Source organism: Cervus elaphus, chromosome 18 (assembly GCF_910594005.1).
Source record: "Cervus elaphus chromosome 18, mCerEla1.1, whole genome shotgun sequence".
Taxonomy (NCBI): domain Eukaryota; kingdom Metazoa; phylum Chordata; class Mammalia; order Artiodactyla; family Cervidae; genus Cervus; species Cervus elaphus.
The window spans coordinates 67,932,486-67,951,558 of NC_057832.1; the positions used below are offsets into that span (position 1 = coordinate 67,932,486).

Genomic DNA, 19,073 nt, shown 5'->3' on the forward strand with positions numbered 1-19,073 from the left:
CAGGGTAAAAAATGGGTCAGATATCTGGGAACTTTATGAACTTCAAGATCTAATCAAGCTGCCTGGAAAAACATGTAGAGATGTGACACATCTTTAGGAGACTTCAGTGGAATGAGTTTCAAACACAGACAGGTAGCACTTTGGGCTTAGAACAATGCGCAGTGATAAACAGGTTTCTAGATAGGAATCAAGAGCGATTTCTCTCTGTTGTTTCAGAGACGTGACCCAAAGATAAGGAAGAGACATTCAGCAGGATAATAAAGACAGTTTCAGCTTGCTCAGGGGTTATGAAGTTACATCTGACATGAGGATTTTAGTAACTCACTTCCAAGTAAGAAGTGACTCCTTTTTTATTCGTTTAACTTACTTAACTGTAAACAAGTCCTTTGACATGCATATTAAGGTTGTAGAATCTTAGTATTGGAATAAAGTAAATTAATCAGCAACCAAGCCAGAACCTTGTAGAATTCTCTACTCATTCCCTAAGTTGGGAGGACCACAAGGCAGAGTGGTTAAAAAAGATCTCGCCTACACTGCCCTTTAGTGGTTCCTAAATTTTAGTATGCATAAGAATTATTATATCAAGAAGTTTATTACATAAATTCATGCAGCTTATAATTTACTGGGCAATTTTGACTAGACTCAGTTTTACTGCCAGTAGCTCTGATGAGATGTCAGTTGTAGAAAGGATGCATTCAGCCAACACCATGCATGAGGTGCCTGTGGGCCCTGGTATGTAACTGTGATCAGGATGTGTACCCTGCCTTACAGTGCTCCAAGCTGTGGTTGGGGGAAGTTGTTTAGAAGACTCAAGAGCTGTGAGCACTGTGTCTGAAGGTGCAAAGATGCCAGGGCACTGCATTTGTTGACTGAAATTTAGAAATACTTTTGCATCTCAGTGATGCCTGACCATGCATTGGGTCTGAATGTTCATGTTTCTTGGTAAGCCTGTCTTGTGTCACTTCAGCCATGGGTTGCCCTCATCATTAGTATCTGCCCAGAGAACTTAGCATGTGTTAGTCACTCAGTCGTGTCTAACTTTTTGTGACTGCATGGACTGTAGTCCACCAGGCTCCTCTGTCCATGGGATTCCCAGGCAAGAATTTGTTGTCCTTCAGATGCTCAGTTATATCAGACTTTTTGTGATCCCATGGACTGCAGCACACCAGGCTTCCCTGTCCCTCACCATCTCCCAGGGATTGTTCAAACTCATGTCCATTGAGTCCGTGATGCCGTCCAACCATTTCATCCTCTGTCGTCCCCTTCTCCTCCTGCTTTCAATCTTTTCCAGAATCAGGGTCTTTTCTAATGAGTTGGCTCTTTGCATCAGGAATACTAGGTAAACATTCTCTTCTCCAGGGGATCTTTCTGACCCAGGGATTGAACCCAGGTCTTCTGAATTGCAGGCAGATCTTTACCATCTGAGCCACCAGGGAAGTCTTGAGAACTTGGCAGCTCACACCTGATCTGGGGGATGATTTTGACCCTCAGAGGACATTTGGCAATGTCTGGAGAGATTTCTAACATTTCTGTCACAGCTAAAGAGGGTTATTGACCTCTAGTGGGTAGAGGCCAAGGATTCTGCTAAACATCTCACAAGGGTGAGAAAACCTGAGCTAGAAACTTTCTCTTCTGAATTTTGTCAGTAGCAACATGACTATATATAGAAGCTAACTGTTTCTTCATGGAAATATAAATTCAAAAGGATGAAATGTGGACTTCTGAGGATAATGATGTGGATGGGATTATTCATTCTGCAGTTGTGTACCTGACTCTACCCATGGGAACCTGGCTGTACCCCATCTCGGCTGCTTATTAATGTGGGGAAAACTGATGAGGACTAATTGGGCTGGTTAGGTGAGTTCCCAAGGGGTGCTCCCAGCCTCTTTGCTCTCAATGGCTGCTTTGTACACTGCTATTATGTTGTTCTCTACGGAGGCACAAGGAGAACTGTGTTATTCTATTGTCACCTGTTCAACAGGTTTTGTCTGAACAGTCTTTGAGAAATAAATATCTTTTAAAGGGGGAAAAAAGCACACTTGGCCTTTGATTCCTGGAAGGCTAGATGACCTCTTTCACTGTAACTCTAGACTACTTTGTGTAGAGTTGGGAGGAAATTGCTCAAAATGCATTTTTATTTCTACTGTCTATTATCTATTCTCTTCACCACCATGATTATGTGTTCTTTGGTTTGAATAGTGTTACCTGATATTTGCACTGAGTCTGTTTTCACATTAAAACTTGTTTTCTTAACTTTTATTCTAGGATATGTAATTCAATCTGGATCCTGAATTGAAGTGACGTGGTACAGATAAAATACACTATCCTTGGAATTCTCAAGTGAATTAAAAGAGTGTACAGATTATGAAGAAATCTGTCCCAGTGCAGACTGCCTGCTTGTATTTGCACTTATGAGACCCATAATTATGTAGCAGTCTCTGTTGTTGAATATTCAATTGTTTTCAAGTTTTGGGAATTACAACCGAAACAGCAATTGACATTGTTATGGTTGAGTTAATAGTTATTTCTTAAGGAAACATCCTAGAAAAGTAAAATTACTGAAAGGAATATAAAATTTTAAGGCTTTGAGTACAATTTGCCAAAGATACCTCTGGAAAGTTGTACTCATTTATACTCAGAATAGATAGATATGCATGGGCATGAACTTTCTTCTTTAGAAGTTGTGACCAACAGTTAGTGCAGGAATGTCTAGGAGGGTCAAGAGTACAGTGAGTGAACCTACCACATTATGACCCCAAACTGTTGGAATTCACTCTCTTATTACTCTTACTCTTACTTACTTGACTTTGGTCCCTCACCTGTTTCAGGAACATGTAAGGCATGCTCCTCCCTCAGGGCCTTTGCACTTGCTAGTTGAGAAATAAAATATTGCCTGCCATAATGGTAAAGAAAGGATCTAGCCACCACATTACAACTGGCCCAACTGTGAGTCCTGAGGGAACTCAGGAAGGAAAAAAAGGATGTCTGCCATCTAGCAGTCATAAGACTTCAGCCACTCCCCTCCTCTATGAGAAAGCTCTACTGTCCCCAGACAGCTGAGGTGCACATCAAAGAATGATTTCAGTGAACCCAGACTCTTGCATCTTACCATACACAGAGAAGCACTAAATTCCTTAACTTGAGATAGCTAATATTCTTTTATTAACAGGAATCTTTTGTTTCGACTTCCTGGTGTGGTAGCAAAAACTCCTATATATCCTGGCTCGCTGCTTCCTCTTGGGAGCAGTTTACTCAGGGTGATTTGAGATGCTGCCTCCCAGGCTCAAAGTCCCAAGAACATCCACTGAATAAAACATAACTCTCAACTTTTAGATTGTGCATTTTTATTTCAGTCAACAGGCTCTCTTGGCCTGTGACATGATTTCCCCAGGTGTTCGCATGACTCACCTCCTCACTTCTCGTAGGCCTTTGCTCACATTCTGCCTCTCACCGAAGCTTTCCCTGGTATCCCTATTTAAGACTGCATCCTGCCCCTCCCACACAGATATACTCACAGACTTCAGATTCTCCTTCCCTGAGTTATTTCTCTCCATGTCCCTTGATGCCACCTAAGGTGCAGATTTGCTACTGTATCCCCAGCACTGAGAAAACAGCTGGCACAGAATTGGGCTCAATAATTATTTGTCGAATGAGCCACTGAACCACTGCTTTGGAGATGTGCTCCTGCTGGTTAGCACTGATTATCTTCACACCAGGCTGGCTTCATCATCCTTGGCCAGAGGGGCAGCCGTTTTGTTTTGGTTCATTTCCTTTACTTGTCAGCTCTGGTGAAGTTGGTTATTTATATCACTGCTTGTGTTGTTGTTATTAACTGATATTAGGCCGTCACTGTTAGCTCTGTTATCTCCATTATCTTAGTCATGTCCAACTGCCACTGAGACAGGGGTTAGTAGCTGACAAGCCCCACTCGGGTTTGATAAAGAATCAACTGCATATGTTTGATTAGAAGCTTTATACAGAGATCAATTTCTGAATAAAAATACCAAGAACTCAGTAGAAAAAGGGCAAAGTATTACTTCAGTTCACAGTAAAGTAGACATGGGACTTCACATCTTTACATTCAACTTCCCTCACAATAAAAGAAATAGACATTGGAAGTATATTGAAATATATTTTTTCAGTGATGGAGCTGTGCAAAAGTTCAATCTGTTGGTGAGTCTGTGTAAATAGGCAGACCCATCCATTGCTAAAGGGAGGGTAGATTGGTACAACTCTCACTAGGGAGGGATCTTTGGAGATGGTTTCAGAATCTAAAACTGCTTATACCCTTTGGATCAACAATTTTACTTCTGTGAATCTACTGTAAAGATATACTTGCAAGTGAGCACAATGATGTATGCATAAGATTATTCACCAGAGGCTTGTTTATAACAGCCAGAGGTGAGAGATTACCCAATGGCTCATGGCAGGGGACTCGCTCTTCAGATAAGACACTTCTATACAAAGAATGACTATCCAGCTGTAGAAAGAACCAAGACACAATGTTTATACTAATATAGAAGGTTTTAGAAGACATATGAGTTGAATAATACAGGGTCTAGAATGCTGCCTTTTATATAAAAAAAATGGGAAATATATGTTTTAACGTTTGAATTACATGAAGAAATTCTGGAGGGACACATAAGAATCTGTTAACAGTGGCTAGCTGGATGGATGGGGATGGAAGATATATCCATTCAGGAGAAGGGAGATTCACACTGTCTTTACACACACACACACACTCTCTCTCTCTCGTTTTGAATTGCATGAATGTTTTACCTGTTCAAAAATATTATGTTAAAAAAAAAATCTTTCTTAAAGAAATGAGGGAGTCTGGTAGAGAGGGGCAGCAGAAGATTAATTTTACTTCCTTTGTGTAAACAACACTATTCATTCCAATGAGAATTCAAGGTCTGTTCTGAATGCTCTATTAACCACCACAGTTAATTTTCTTTGCATCTTGTGAACTGGCCTTGGGGAGGGAGTGTGTGTACATGTGTGTGAACCTTGGGGTGTGGCTCCTTCCTCATGATATCCTGGTTGCTATAGTGCACAGCTCTATTTGTGACACCCAGAAAACACTTTAAAGAAATGCTGCTTCCTGGCCATGACTTCCTGGGCAATCTGTCCTTCCGGAGGCTGTTGAGCACGAGGAGTTTGCATGTGCTTCTGGGCAGAGTGAGCCAGGCGCATTCAGACCCCGGCCGTTCAGAGCAGAACTGGGCGGTAAGGGTTCCACCTTGCTTCACGGTGGGGACTTGGGAGCCTATCCCTCGCCAGCACCTCATCTCCTGGCGGCTCTGGCCCCAGGGCATCGGTATCTTCCCCTCCTCTACCTTCCCTCCTGGGGAGTCGCCGCTGAGTGGTGCAGTTGGCGCCCTGAGTCTTCTGCACCCAGAGCCGTTTCTTATACCTAAACCACCAGTGAAAACAGGAAGTGATAAGGCAGAATTCACCCTGTATTTGCACTGAGCGACTTCTCTTTCTCTTTTTGTCATTCCTCATTAGGTGTAGACACGTGCAGCCGTCTACACCCTAGGATCCCACTTCCACTGGCTTTGGACCTTCCTGGAATTTGCAATGCCGCCGCCGGCAGACATCGTCAAGGTGGCCATAGAATGGCCGGGTGCCTACCCCAAGCTCATGGAGATCGACCAGGTTAGTAAGACTGGAAGTCATTTGGCGGTTATTTTAGTTTCCCTTCTATTCTGAATTTTTCCCAGACTTAGCTCTTTTTTCTCCTATTCTGTCTCTGGCTGTGTTGAAAAATCAGTGTGATAATAGTTACAGTATAGTTTGATGTCTGTACCACATATAGTGGTGATGGATGGGGTTTTTATAACATCTACTCAGAGTGAGTCAATACAGGGTTTGTGTCCGAAGCTGTGAAGGAGGCGGGAGCGACAAGGGAACTGGACTTGGGCAGTTGATGCAGTGGAGCCTGTCCCAGCACTGCCTTGCAGAGACTCATGACTATGAGTAGATTGTTTTATTATAGACAACACAAAGCTTAATTTTTGGAGTCACTCGTCTCTGGTTTTTGCAGAAGCAGCCAACAAGTACAATGTGACTTTGTCCTATTACTATTTTGATTATGAAATTAGCATAGAGGGGTGGGTCTTGGGTCTTAGCCAGTTGTAATTTCATTATTCAAGTCAAATGCACTGTGGGTCTAGTGTATTGTTTGGTATATGAAAAATGCCCCGTAAATTTTTACTGCTTGAAAAAATATCACAAAGATTTTTAGCATGGTTTTACCTATGGAAGCATCCTTTAGCTTGGGTACTGAGTCTTATGGTGTAATTGATTGCAGGCAATCTCAGGGAGGTTACTTTTGTCATTATAGAGTAAATGACTTAAAAACAAAAAAGTTTGCCATCTAGTATATGCTTAAGGGTTTCATAAAGCATGTAGTATGGGGTTCTGGATGGCTTTCTACATTTTCAAAATTACAGTACCATGGCAACTCTATTTCTTATGTACTCAATACTATTTTATGATTATGCTGTACACTTTTTTTCTGGTCAGATTTTATTATCTGGTTGAAGACCACTGGAGGATTTGTAAGACATTGTGTGCATCCAAATGATTCATTAAATTATAAAGGTCAAATGAGAATGAGTTGAGTTTGAGCATGAATGTAAGGAAGAGTAAATTTTGTTGTAAAAAAAGGTGTCATCAGACCAACATGTCATAGTCATTGTAACTGTTCTTTGAGGCAGATTTTGTTGACTTTAGAAGCAATCCATGAAAGTAGAGAAGTCCGCCTAGTAATTTTATATACATTTGTGTCAGGCAACAGTTGTTTATGCTTTTTCAAGTGCTGTTTGAGAGAGGATACACATTGAATATGGCTTCAAGATATGGCCGGGGCTACTTGGTGAAGACTAAATGTAGTTAGGATTATGTTTGTCTACAACCCAAGAGAACAGTTGTTTCAAAGAGATAGAAGTTGGCTTCTCAAGTCCATAGGACTTCCCTAGTGGCTCAGACGGTAAAGCGTCTGCCTACAGTGTGGGAGACATGGGTTCGATTCCTGAGTTGGGAAGATCCCCTGGAGAAGGAAATGGCAATCCACTCCAATACTCTTGCTTGGAAAATCCCATGGACGGAGGAGACTGGTAGGCTACAGTCCACAGGGTCTCAAAGAGTCTGACACAACTGAGTGACTTCACTTTCTTTCTTTCCCTCTCTCTCTCTCTCTCTCTTTCTTTCTTTCTTTCTTTAAGTCCACAGAGCAGTCCTGGGCTGGCATGACACTCCAGTGTCATGGACCCAGGCCCATTCTGTCTTGTTGCTTTGCCTTGTCTGCAGGTGGGGCTTAAGATCAGTTGCTTGAGCATCACTTAAGAGCTCAGTAGATATACAGACTCTCAGACCCTACCCAGACTTCCTGACCCAGAAGTGAATTTTAACAAGATCCCCAGGGGATTTCTTATATAGTTAAGTCTGAGAAATACTGAACTGGATACCTGTGCCCAAGCCCGAGGCCATATCAGAACCACTTGGGGCACTTGTTCAAATGTTCTCTGGGGCCCCATCTCCAGAGATTCTAAGTCAGTGGTTCAGATAAAGTATTTCCTTTTGATTCTGCCATGGCCGAGGGTGTTTGGAAACCTCTTCTTTAAGATAGCAGTTCCTGACATATACTCCCAGGGGCCTGTGGAATCAGTATCCTGTCCCTGCCTTTGGGGATGACCTTACCTGTATGTGTGTCAATAATCTTTCTAAAATATTCTTTTTATTTGGGAACAATTTTAGATTGACAGACAAAATACAAAGATTGTATAGAGTTTTTGTATACCCTTCACTAAGTTTATCCTAATGTTAACATCTTAATATAACTGTGGTACAGTTGCCTAAACTATGCAGATTACTAGTAACTAAACTACAAAATTTATTAGGATTTCATCAGTGTTTCCACTAATGTTCGTCTGTTACAGGATCCAATACAAGAATACCAACTACACTGTAATATATTCATCTTGTTTCCTCTGTCTTCTCTAGTCTTTGACAATTTCCAAGTCTTCCCCTTGTTTTTCATGGCCTGATAGTTTTGAGGAGTATTTTATTTCAATACAATTTCACACACAGAAATGACAAGAGTAGTACAAAGAGCTCTTGTCTACCTTTTATCCAGACTTACTAATTATTAATATTTTGCTTCATTATTTTTTCTCCCTTGTGTACATATCCCCTTTTGAACCATTTGAGTTGACTTAGAGGCAGCATCTCTCTTTACCCCTAAATAGTCAACGTGTCCTCCTTAAGAACAAATTCATTCTCTTACATAACCATGCTCTCTTTATAGAAACCAGAAAACTGAACATTAGTTCAACATTATCGTCTCACTCAGAGCCCAAAGCCCATATTCATATTTCATCAGTTACTCTAATAAGATCCTTGATAGGTATTTTCCTCAGTCTGACATCCTTTCAGCATCCTGAAAGGATGGATCATGACAATACATTTATTGTCATGTCCCTCTGGTCTTCATGGCTCTTGAATGGTTCCTTAGAGATTCTTTATCTTTCTTGACCTAGAAAGTTCTATAGAGTATAGGACAGGTATTTTGTGGGATGTCCTTCAGTTTAGGTTTCTCCAATGTTTCTTTCCAATTAGATGCAGGTTTTGCATTTTTGGCAGACAGAAAGGAGAGACGAGGGTCCTATTCAGGGCATCATGTCAAGAGGTACATAAAGTTGCTTTGTCTCGTTCTTGATGATGGTTCTAAATTTACACGTGCTAATATTGAGGTTTGTAGAAGTTAGACGATTTCCTAGTCAATGAGATCAGGACACAAACCCAGGCCTACTGTACTTTGAAGACTGAACTTTTAAACTATTGGCTAAATTGTAGAAACTCCTGCTAATGCCATGTGGAGACCTCCAAAAAGTGTTAAGAAACCCAGTCCCTTTTTGCCCTGCAGTGGCTGAAGTTGGAGTGACTGGCAGCCTTGCTATCAGGTTTTGTTTCTTGATTGAGTTGGAAGTTGGCACAAGGATTGGAAATGTATTTGCACAAGCAAGGAAGGCTTGAGCAGAGTTTTCTCCTAATCTTCTACCTTGTTCAACAAAGGTCTCATCACCTGCTTTTCTCCCATCACATTTTACTTTTGCTTCTTTGCCCTTAGCTACCATTTCACGACAAGGTATTTCTGCAAGCTGGGTCAAGCATGGCTGCTCCGTCTTCTCCCCCAAACCTCCAATATCCCTCCACTTGTCACACTGTGTTGTCCTTATCTATCAACTTAAACTGGTGGTCCTCAACCCTGAGTGTGTCAGGGCAGCTTGTGAGAAACAAGCATCCCAGGCCCACTGCAGGGATTGTGATTCTGCCGACCCAGGGTGGACCCTTGATCTGGTTTGTGATGAGCACTACATGAATCTAGAGCAGAGTCACCCTCATTGCATCCTGCAGGGACTCGAGAGGAAACCACCTTGAGCCTGAATTACTCCATGTCTGAATACCTTTTTTTCTAGTGCCTGTTGACCAACCTTTCTATATAAATGAATAATTAATGACTAGCTGGGAGAAGGAGATTCCTGAGTGGGGATCAAGTCTGCTCAGTCCGGGCCCATCCCGGTTGCAGGGGATGTCTACTTGGAGTGGATTGGTTTATCTTCATTCTAAATTTTGAGGAGACAGTTCTGTGTTTCTACTCCACAGAAAAAGCCCCGAGGAACTTTTTACAAGTGAAGTCTGCTCTACAATATGAGGCTCTCAAAAGAGCTGTCATCTAGCTTCTTTGTTCATGGTGGCGGCCTCTGCTCCTGTCTTCACTGTCTGTTACTAGCTTTCAACCTCAGGAACCACTTGCGGTTTTAGGTGATCGTTGTCTGGATACACAGAGCCAAAAAGCCTCCCTGTCCACTCTTTCCGTTAACCTGTTTTCTGAACAGATATTTTTTGCTCGAGTCTGTAGAACCCCCAGCTCTTTGACAAGAGGCGTAATGCAGTGTGTCCTAACAAACGCAATATGGGCTCTGGGACATTTAAACCTGTGGGGTCGGCCCAGGGGCCCCCTTTCTGTGAGAACCCAGTTAGCCTCTTTGAGCCTCATTATCTTCATCTTGTCAAGTCAATATAAAAACTCACCACTTTTATGATCATTCTGAAGATTAAAGAAAATATATGAAAAGAATTGGACGCTGCCCGGTTCAGAGTAATTACCCAGTAAAGGCATTGTTGGGCTTCCCTGGTGGCTCAGTGGTAAAAGAATTCACCTGCAACGCAGGAGCCACAGGAGACGTACGTTTGATTCCTGGGTTGGGGAGATCCACTGGAGGAGAGCATGGCAACCCACTCCAGTATTCTTGCTGGGAAAATCTCATGGATGGAGGAACCTGGCGGGCTATGGTCCGTAAGGTCACAAAGAATCAGACACGACTGAAGTGGCTTAGCATGCGTGCAAAGGCTTTATTAAACCTGCTCATTTAAGAACTGCTCATATAAGCAAGTTCTCATCCAATAAGAGAATGAGATGCTCAGGTTTTCTTCTTTGCCTGCCCGTCCATCGTGAATGGTTTCCCACCTTTCTCCTTCTTTTTCTGCGTGACTTTGTTTAGGAAAGAGAAAAACTTAAAGGGCAAGTGGGAGGGACTCATCACCTAGTAATAAAGGAACATGCTAACTGGCCACACAACAAGTTCATGCTATGGAATATTCACTGGCTCCCTAATACTTCTCCAAAATATTTTCTCCCACCTCTTGGCCACCTGCTAATATTCTGGGAAGCAGCTCCTCTGTCTGCTGCACTGTCTTCCTCCTGCCTCTGTTCTGCCCCCCATGCCTTTCTTTACAAGGAGTACACTGAAGCCAGAAAGCCACCACTCCAATCTGGGCCTCAGATATTCTCTGCTATGTATTTGCCCAGAAGGGATGATGGGAAGAGATGCATGGTTTTCAACCTTAGTTCTGCAGATCCTCCTCAGATGGTTCCAGGGTGAGGGGTGTGTGCCATAGGCATCCAGGCTCTCCACGCTCACTTCTGTCACAGCAGCTGCTGTTGACCTTTTCTCACTTTTGGATGCTCTGGGGAAAGATTTTGTTTGAAGAAAGTATACCACAATTAAAAGAAAAAGTCACGGATGGTCCTTGAGCTTCCTGGTGACCCTGAGACTTGTCAGATTCCTTGGCTTGCCTTCATGTCCTGCCGTGATTTTCTCTTACATTATCCCAGGATCAAGTATTTGCACGTGCTGTGAGAAGTTCTCAAGTACTCTCTTGCTTTGGACAAACCGCCCCTTGACAAGTGTGTCCCTGCCCATATTTGCACTTTTCTTTCCCCCCATGCCTTATAGTTTCTAACAGCCAGCTGCTTGGGTTTCTTCTACCCTCTCTTCCTCCCTCCACTCTAAATCTCGGCTTTGCTAGCATCACACAGAACCTCCTTTCTGCTCAAGTCTTTTTCGATCCGTTGTAACGCAGTTGTTTCTCCATCCTTCTGATCCCTAGCCCCCCGCCTTTTTTTTTTGGCTGTACCACGTAGCATGAGGGATCTTAGTTCCTTGGCTAGGGATTGAACTCTCACCCCCTACAGTGGAAGCACAGAGTCTTGGTTGCTGGACTGCCAGGGAAGTCCCGTCCTTTTAATTCCTTATACCATTTTCTTTGCCTGTAGATTTTGTTTACAGTTAACATGAGCCTGACGTTATTTACATTTTTTAAATGTGCCTATGTCTTTTGAAGTAGATTATAAGCTTCTGGTGGTCAGTCTGTTTTATATACATTTGCATCCTGCAGGCCATCACATTGGTCTCTTTCTGTGGGATGACTTTTGGCTTGAATCGTGAGTAGTAAAGATAAGAATAAAACACTGGTATTCTCCGTTCTTCAAACAGAAAGAACTTACAATAGCAACCGCTCCTCATATATGGTTGCAGATTTTATTTTTCTAAAAGGAACATAGATGCATGTGTTTTTAGGCAAGCATGCACAAAATGATGGCTCATGGATTTCCCTCAGCTATCTGATTTCTGTAGTATATTTAAGCTATCCTATTTCTGTAATATATTTAAGATATAATTCAACATGCATAAACTTGATTTACCCAAGACCTTTTAATGGCTCATTCATTGCATAAAGCACATTGAAGTTTTTGTGCTTGACCCAGGAGTTTAACTCATTCTATACATAGTACTAGTAATAGTGGTAATATTAATAATAATGTATACCATCCAATTAGCACATATGATGTGCCAGGCAGTGTCATAAGTCCCCTGCATGGAGTACTTCATCCCCTTCCTAAAGCCCAGCAGGGCAGGCTTTTACACTTCTCATTTCATAATTTTTCTGAGTTACCTGAGATTACACAGATAGGATGTTATTGATTTGAATCCAGATTTGGGTGACACTAAAAAATCCAGGCCATTTGTACTAAATCATAAATCTGTTCAGTAGTTCTTTTTTAAATTTCATTTCAGCTTTATTGAGGGACAATTGACATATGGTGAGAACAATTCACTTCTTTTTCTCTAAAAATATTTATTTATTTACTTGGCTGCCAAGCCTTAGTTGCAGCATACAGGCTCTTCAGTCTTCATTGTGGCATGTGGGGTCTACTTCCCTGAACAGAAACCAAACCCTGCGCCCCCTGTGCTGGAATCGCAGAGTTTTAGCCACTGGGCCACCAGGAAAGTTGGGAAAATAATTAAGTTCTATTCTCTTAGACAGTTTCAATCATACAGTACCGTATTGTCAACTGTAGTCAGCATGTTTTATATTAAATCCTCAGGCCATGTTCATCTTACAGCTGAAAGTTTGTATGCTTTGACCAGTCTCTTCATATTCCCCTCACTCGCCAACCTCTGGCAACTTCTTTTTTACCCTCTATTTCTATGAAATTGAATTTTTTTTTTTTGTTTTAGATTCCACATATGGGTGATATTGTGTGTGTGCTTAGTCACTTCAGTTGTGTTTGACTCATGGACCTATGGACTGTAGCTCCCCAGGCTCCTCTGTCCATGGGGATTCTCCAGGCAAGAATACCGGAGTGGTTTGCCCCCTCCAGGTACCTTCCCGACTCAGGGATCAAACCAGTATTTGTCCTTCTCTGTTGGTCTCATTTCGTGTGTTCGGTAGTTCTGTTTGGGTCTCTCTATCCCTTGTGGCTGCATTTAATGGCTCACACCAGTAACAACAGCCTCGTTTAAACAGACACTTCTACCGCTGCCAACTTGCCTCCTCCATCCACTGACCACGTGACTTCCAGGGACACGTTGTATGATGAAAGCCAAGTCTGAATTTATTTAAAAACTAGGGAAAGGATGGTGAATGGTCTGGGTTATCATTGAAGGAGCCCACCTGAAATGAGACAGAGCCTTGAAACATGGGGGTTTCTTTGGGGTTGGACACTGGGAGAGGCAGACTGGCCTGGTGCTTACAGGCACAGCCTTTGGATGGGCTTATTTGGACTCAAAATCTGGGTTGCCACTAAGTGCTGTGTGGCAGGGGACACGCTTCCTGCTTTGTAAGGGTGAACTGTCAATATTCTTAGGTCCTTCCTGACTTTGTGGGGATTCAGTGAGGTAGTCACTCAGCGCCCTGCTTAATAATCATTAGGAGCCAATTATGATTTTTTTTTCAGGGTCATACATGAAATAGAACCATTTTCTTATGTTTCAAACAAGACTGGAACCAATAATACAAACTTTTCCTTAAGTGCATTAAAGTTAATCTCTTCAAGCCTAAAAACCTGTAATTCCCAAGACTTTTAAATATTGAGAGCCTGGTGAACTAAAACAACAGTTGAACTCCAAATGAAGATTTTGAATTCAGATGCAATCATGTTCAGTTCATTTCAGTTGCTCAGTTGTGTCCAACTCTTTTTGACCCCATGGACTGCAGCACACCAGGTTTCCCTGTCCATCACCAACTCCTGGAGCTTACTCAAACTCATTTCCATTGAGTTGGTGACACCATCCAACCATCTCATCCTCTGTCGTCCCCTTCTCCTCCTGCCTTCAATCTTTCCCAGCATCAGGGTCTTTTCCAGTGAGTCAGTTCTTCGCATCAGGTGGCCCAAGTATTGGAGTTTTGGATTCAGCATCAGTCCTTCCAATTAATATTCAGGACTGATTTCCTTCAGGATTGACTGTCTATCAGATCTAATCTCTTGAATCTACTTGTCACTTCCACTGTATAGTCATAAGGGATTTGATTTAGGTCATACCTGAATGGTCTAGTGGTTTTCCCTACTTTCTTCAATTTAAGTCTGAATTTGTCAGTAAGGCGTTCATGATCTAAGACACAGTCAGCTCCTGGTCTTGTTTTTGCTGACTGTAAGAGCTTCTCCATCTTTGGCTGCAAAGAATATAATCAGTCTGATTTTGGTGTTGACAATCAGGTGATGTCCATGTGTAGAGTCTTCTCTTGTGTTGTTGGAAGACGGTGTTTGCTATGACCAGGGTGTTCTCTTAACAAAACTCTGTTAGCCTTTGCCCTGCTTCGTTTTATACTCCAGGGCCAAATTTGCCTGTTACTCCAGGTATCTCTTGACTTCTTTGCAATCACATAGAATACACAATTTGAGTGTATTTAACACTGCTGAGCAGTATGTTTAAAAATAGTTAAGATTGTAATTTTAATGTAATGTGTGTTTTGCCACAGTGATCATAATAAGAAAAGATCCCATAGAATCAAGAAAATGAGACTGAATTTCTGGAAAGCAAGGTTCTACCCTTGCCCTGCAGAAATGAAAAGTCTTGTGCCTGTTCTGGACTCTTCTTTCCTGAGTGGTTGTATTACACTGGACTTTCTCAATCTCAGCACTACTGACATTTTAGACTGGAGAGTTCTGAGTTTTGTGGGCTATGCTTTGCATTTTAGGATTGTAGCAGTATCCTGGCTTTTACCCACTAGATGCCGGTGGCATTCCTTCCCCCGTCTGTGACAACCAACAGTGTCTCCAGACATTGCCAAGGTCCCCTGGGTGGTGGACAAATTTCCTCTTATCAAGGAGGGACTAACTCAGTGGCTCCAAGCTTGGTTCTGCATCTGAATTGTTTATGACACATGTTGAACACAGAGAGGATTATTTGTAGATGTGGTTCAAGAGCTGGGGATTCCTGTTTCTTCAAGCTCCGTAGTAATGCTGATGTTCTTGGACCTAGATTTAGAAATTATTGTTGTGCGGTCCTTTATATTTCTCTCTGCTGGTGCTGCCTCTGGCTCCCTCAGTAATGTTTAGGGAGTCCTTAATGCTTCCTTAAGTAAAATGGCCCTAATAGTTCTTCGCTTTTTCTTACTTTATAAAGAATACAAACATGACACTTTCGAGAGCTTATTTGGTCCTGCTTAAGAAAAGTGTGTTGAAGCCTGTGTGATGTTAACACTGCTGGGTTTTGTGCTGTCATAACCAGGTAGAATGATACTGAGACAGGAGAAGTCATGGCTCATCTGATTTTTGCAACTGTTGGATTTGGTATCTAACAGCTATTTCTTAAACTTCCTTTAATATAAAGTGACGAAAGAACTTCCCTTTCTGGTTTTAGCTCTCTCCCTTTGTATGTGAGAGTGTGAATAATCTCTTAAAATCTTAGAATTTGCCATGCTTTGGAGGAGAAAGATGGAAAACATGTTTCCCCTCAGCTGAGAACCCAGGTTAATTGCACAAGCATGAACTCTAGCCTTCTACGTTTTCTCCGAAGATGAACTGCAGATTTCAGTTTGCTTTCTAGGTAGGTAGGGGTGATATTCTCCCCTGTCTACTTCCCTTCCTCAACTCTGTCACTAAGAGCAGATTGGGTAACTCAAGGACAGAACCTTTTATCAACCATGTTTCCTTAAGATTTTGATGACTAAGACATCTCACATTTCTAGACCGTTCGTGTATGTCACACTATGTACTTCGTTTTCCTGTTAGGTCAACTGGCAGTTTGTGGTGGGGTATATAAATATGTAGCTTTCAGCATTAAGCAGGACTCTGGGTTCTCATAAAAAGGTGCTTTGTTCTAGAGAAAGGCAGCTTGCACTTTGTCTCTAGGGATGTGTAGACCTGTGCAAGGTGCCCAGAATGTCTCAGGAATGAGAGCAGCCTCAGGGAAAAAAAATATGTGCTTTTCTGGTTTGTTTTTTTTCTAGAATTTCCATCAGATGTACTCATGAATCCTCTGAGTCAGTGACCACCATGGTGCTGGACCACCTCCCCTGCAACTCCTAAAGTCTCTCAAATAGCAAATCCTGTGGAATTTACCTCCTCAATGGTTTTTGATTCTGTCTACCTTTTGTCCATCCTCACTGCTCTCGCTTGCCTCCACTTGCCTTCTCGGCTGGCCTCCTGCTTACCACTCTTACTTCCCCTCTAATGCATTCTCCCAAGCCTAGCAACCTTCATTGCTTTCCCACTGCACTTAGAATAGAATCCAGACGTTCTGGCTATGGTTACTACCAGCCTGCTCTCCCCAGCCTTTGCTCACCTCACCAGCTTTGCTTAGAGTTATTGCAGCTTCCACCAAACTCCTATCTTGGTTCTAACTATAACTGAATTTTTTTGTTCTCTCATAACTGCACACTTCTCAGAGCATTTACAAACATGATTTTTCTTTTAACTGGAAGTTACCATCCCTTCATTTCTCTGCTCATCTAACTCCCATTCCCTCTTGATCCCAGATGAAATGTAAACTCCTTAAAAGTCATCTGATTTATCAGTTCAGATGAAGGCCCTTGTTATATGCATTTGTAACAGTCCATATGGCTTCGCTTATTCATTATGTGATGCTCTGCACAGGCCAAGTGTGGTCCCAATGCCTAGGACAGTGCCTGAAACTCCAAAACTTTGGCCACCTCATGTGAAAAGTTGATTCATTGGAAAAGACCCTGATGCTGGGAAGGATTGGGGGCAGGAGGAGAAGGGGACAACAGAGGATGAGATGGCTGGATGGCATCACCAACTTGATGGACATGGGTTTGGGTAGACTCCGGGAGTTAGTGATGGACAGGGAGGCCTGGCGTGCTGTGATTCACGGGGTTGCAGAGAGTCAGACATGACTGAGCGACTGAACTGAACTGATGAAAGGAGTGGTCCTGTGAGAAGAATATCTCTCCCCTTGTCCCCACCACGCATTCTAAATATATTGTTTTATCTTATGAATTGACTTCATGAAGATCTGTTTTTATCCTTCCATCAAAGCATTCCATAATCAAAAGATAGCCAAATGACTTTGAGATAAGCTATATCAATTTTCAGAATGATTATAGATGTGTCATTACACTGGAACAAGTTTGTGGTGATCTATTTGCATTCATCAGCCTTATCACCGTAAGATGCTCATAATTTCCACTGTCACATCATTCTTGACCTCCTGACCCATGTGAACAACTGCCTATCTGTTACTTGTTTTGACCATCTAGATGCCCCTTGCACCTCAAACTCAACATAGTCAAAATCCATGCTCATTATTCCTTCCACCCTCAAACCTGTGCAGTTTTACTTTCCTTAATATTTTCTTTTCTCAGTGACATATGAACATATACCCAGTTTGCTAAAGATGAAACTACATGTCTTCCTAGATTCTTCTCTTTCCCTCAGCTTTTCTATGTAGTCAGTTACCTCAGAAAACTTACATTTGCTCCCTCTTTATGACATAGGCTGCTGCTGCTCCAGGTGACTCTGTTCCATCTGGTAAATGTAGACGAACGTAGCGCTCAGGGGAGGGCTTAAAAATAAGTATGTCATGGGCCCTCAAAGGAAGAACTTTAAAAGAGAGAGAATAGTATCTTCACAGACAGGAAATTACACACATCAAATAGGTAGACATAAATTGAGAATAGATAAATTTGAGAAAGAAGCAATTGAAAATCTCAGAAATGTAAAAGTAATAAATAAAATGTAAGAAAAACTCTACAACAGGAAGAAAGCAGTAAAACACATAGAGTTATTCTACGGTGGGTTTGGCTAAAGAGAGAACCAGTAACTTGGAGGTTGGAAATAAGGAATATATCCAGAATATATTCCAAAAGATAAAGGAAAAAAAATACAAATGTGAAGTTATCTTGAAAGGCCAGGTTAAGAAGTCCCATCCTGTGTCTAATTGGCAATTCTACTAATAAAGAACGAGAATGGAAGAAATGGTAGAGAGGTAATATTTGAGATCCTGCCTAATACCTTCCTTCTTTGGAGTTGAAAGGAATTCCACATGGGGCTCTGGATTTGGCCTGCTGGATGGATAGAGGGTGTGTCATGAGGAACTGTATGGACTCAATACTCTGTCCAAGAGTCATGAAAAAGAGGGAATGTTTCGAAGCAGCAGGTTTCACTGCACATGGTGTGGTCTGCATTTTTAGAGGGTCAAAATTTAAGAACTGTTTTGTGAGAAATAAAATTAAGTAAGAGAGATTAGTTAGACAGTAATTAGTTGCAGTAGCCCAAGTGAGAAATAATTATGTCATGGCCTAGGATAGTGACCTGGAGAAGGGAATGGCAACCCACTTCAGTATTCTTGCCTGGAGAATCCCATGGACAGAGGAGTCCGGTGGGCTACAGTCCATAGTGATGCACAGTCAGGCATGACTGAAGTGACTTAGGACAGCACAGGATGGTGACAGAGGAGACAAGAAGAAGTGAGACAAGTGAGCAAGCTACTTAACATCTTGAGATCCTCATACAGTTTTCTCATTTGTAATGTAGGCTTAGTAACATCATCTTGCAGGGGGGATATGGTAGTCACTTAGTAAATGGTAGTTATTGCTATTATCATTATTATCAGAAGGGCTGACCAAGTGATGATAGACAATGAACGTCTGGGTTAATGATATATCAAAGGTAGGGCAATTTTAAAAGTTCTTGATGTAGTCATACGTTTGCCTGTTTCAGACCCTTCCAGAATAGCCTGTTTTATCGTCCTTCCAGGCTGTGGTTTAGCCTCAGGTAGCCGTGGTCACACTCATGGGACGTATATTGAGACTTAGAAGCCCATGTTTCTCCACTACTTGCTGGCACTCTCAGCACATCCATCACCACTGAAGAGAGAAGGATGGGGGACTTCCCTGGTGGTTAAGAACCTGCATGCCAATGCAAGGAACGCGGGTTTGATCCCTGGTCAGGGAACTAAGATCCCAGGTGCTGTGGGGCA

General features: G+C 42.1%; 1 protein-coding gene across 4 annotated transcripts in view; it reads left to right on the forward strand.

Moving 5' to 3' along the window:
* Positions 1-19,073, forward strand: part of ELMO1 (engulfment and cell motility 1) — a 563,801-nt gene that overhangs the window by 100,822 nt on the left and 443,906 nt on the right. For 2 of the 4 annotated variants that reach the window (XM_043873513.1, XM_043873512.1), the window contains exon 2: positions 5,509-5,658. In XM_043873513.1, the coding sequence (XP_043729448.1) occupies positions 5,581-5,658 (78 nt within the window). In that variant the 5' untranslated portion in view covers positions 5,509-5,580. Of the gene's footprint in view, positions 1-5,153; positions 5,227-5,508; positions 5,663-19,073 lie in introns of those variants that run through there. The other 2 variants (XM_043873514.1, XM_043873515.1) reach the window with 2 other exon arrangements.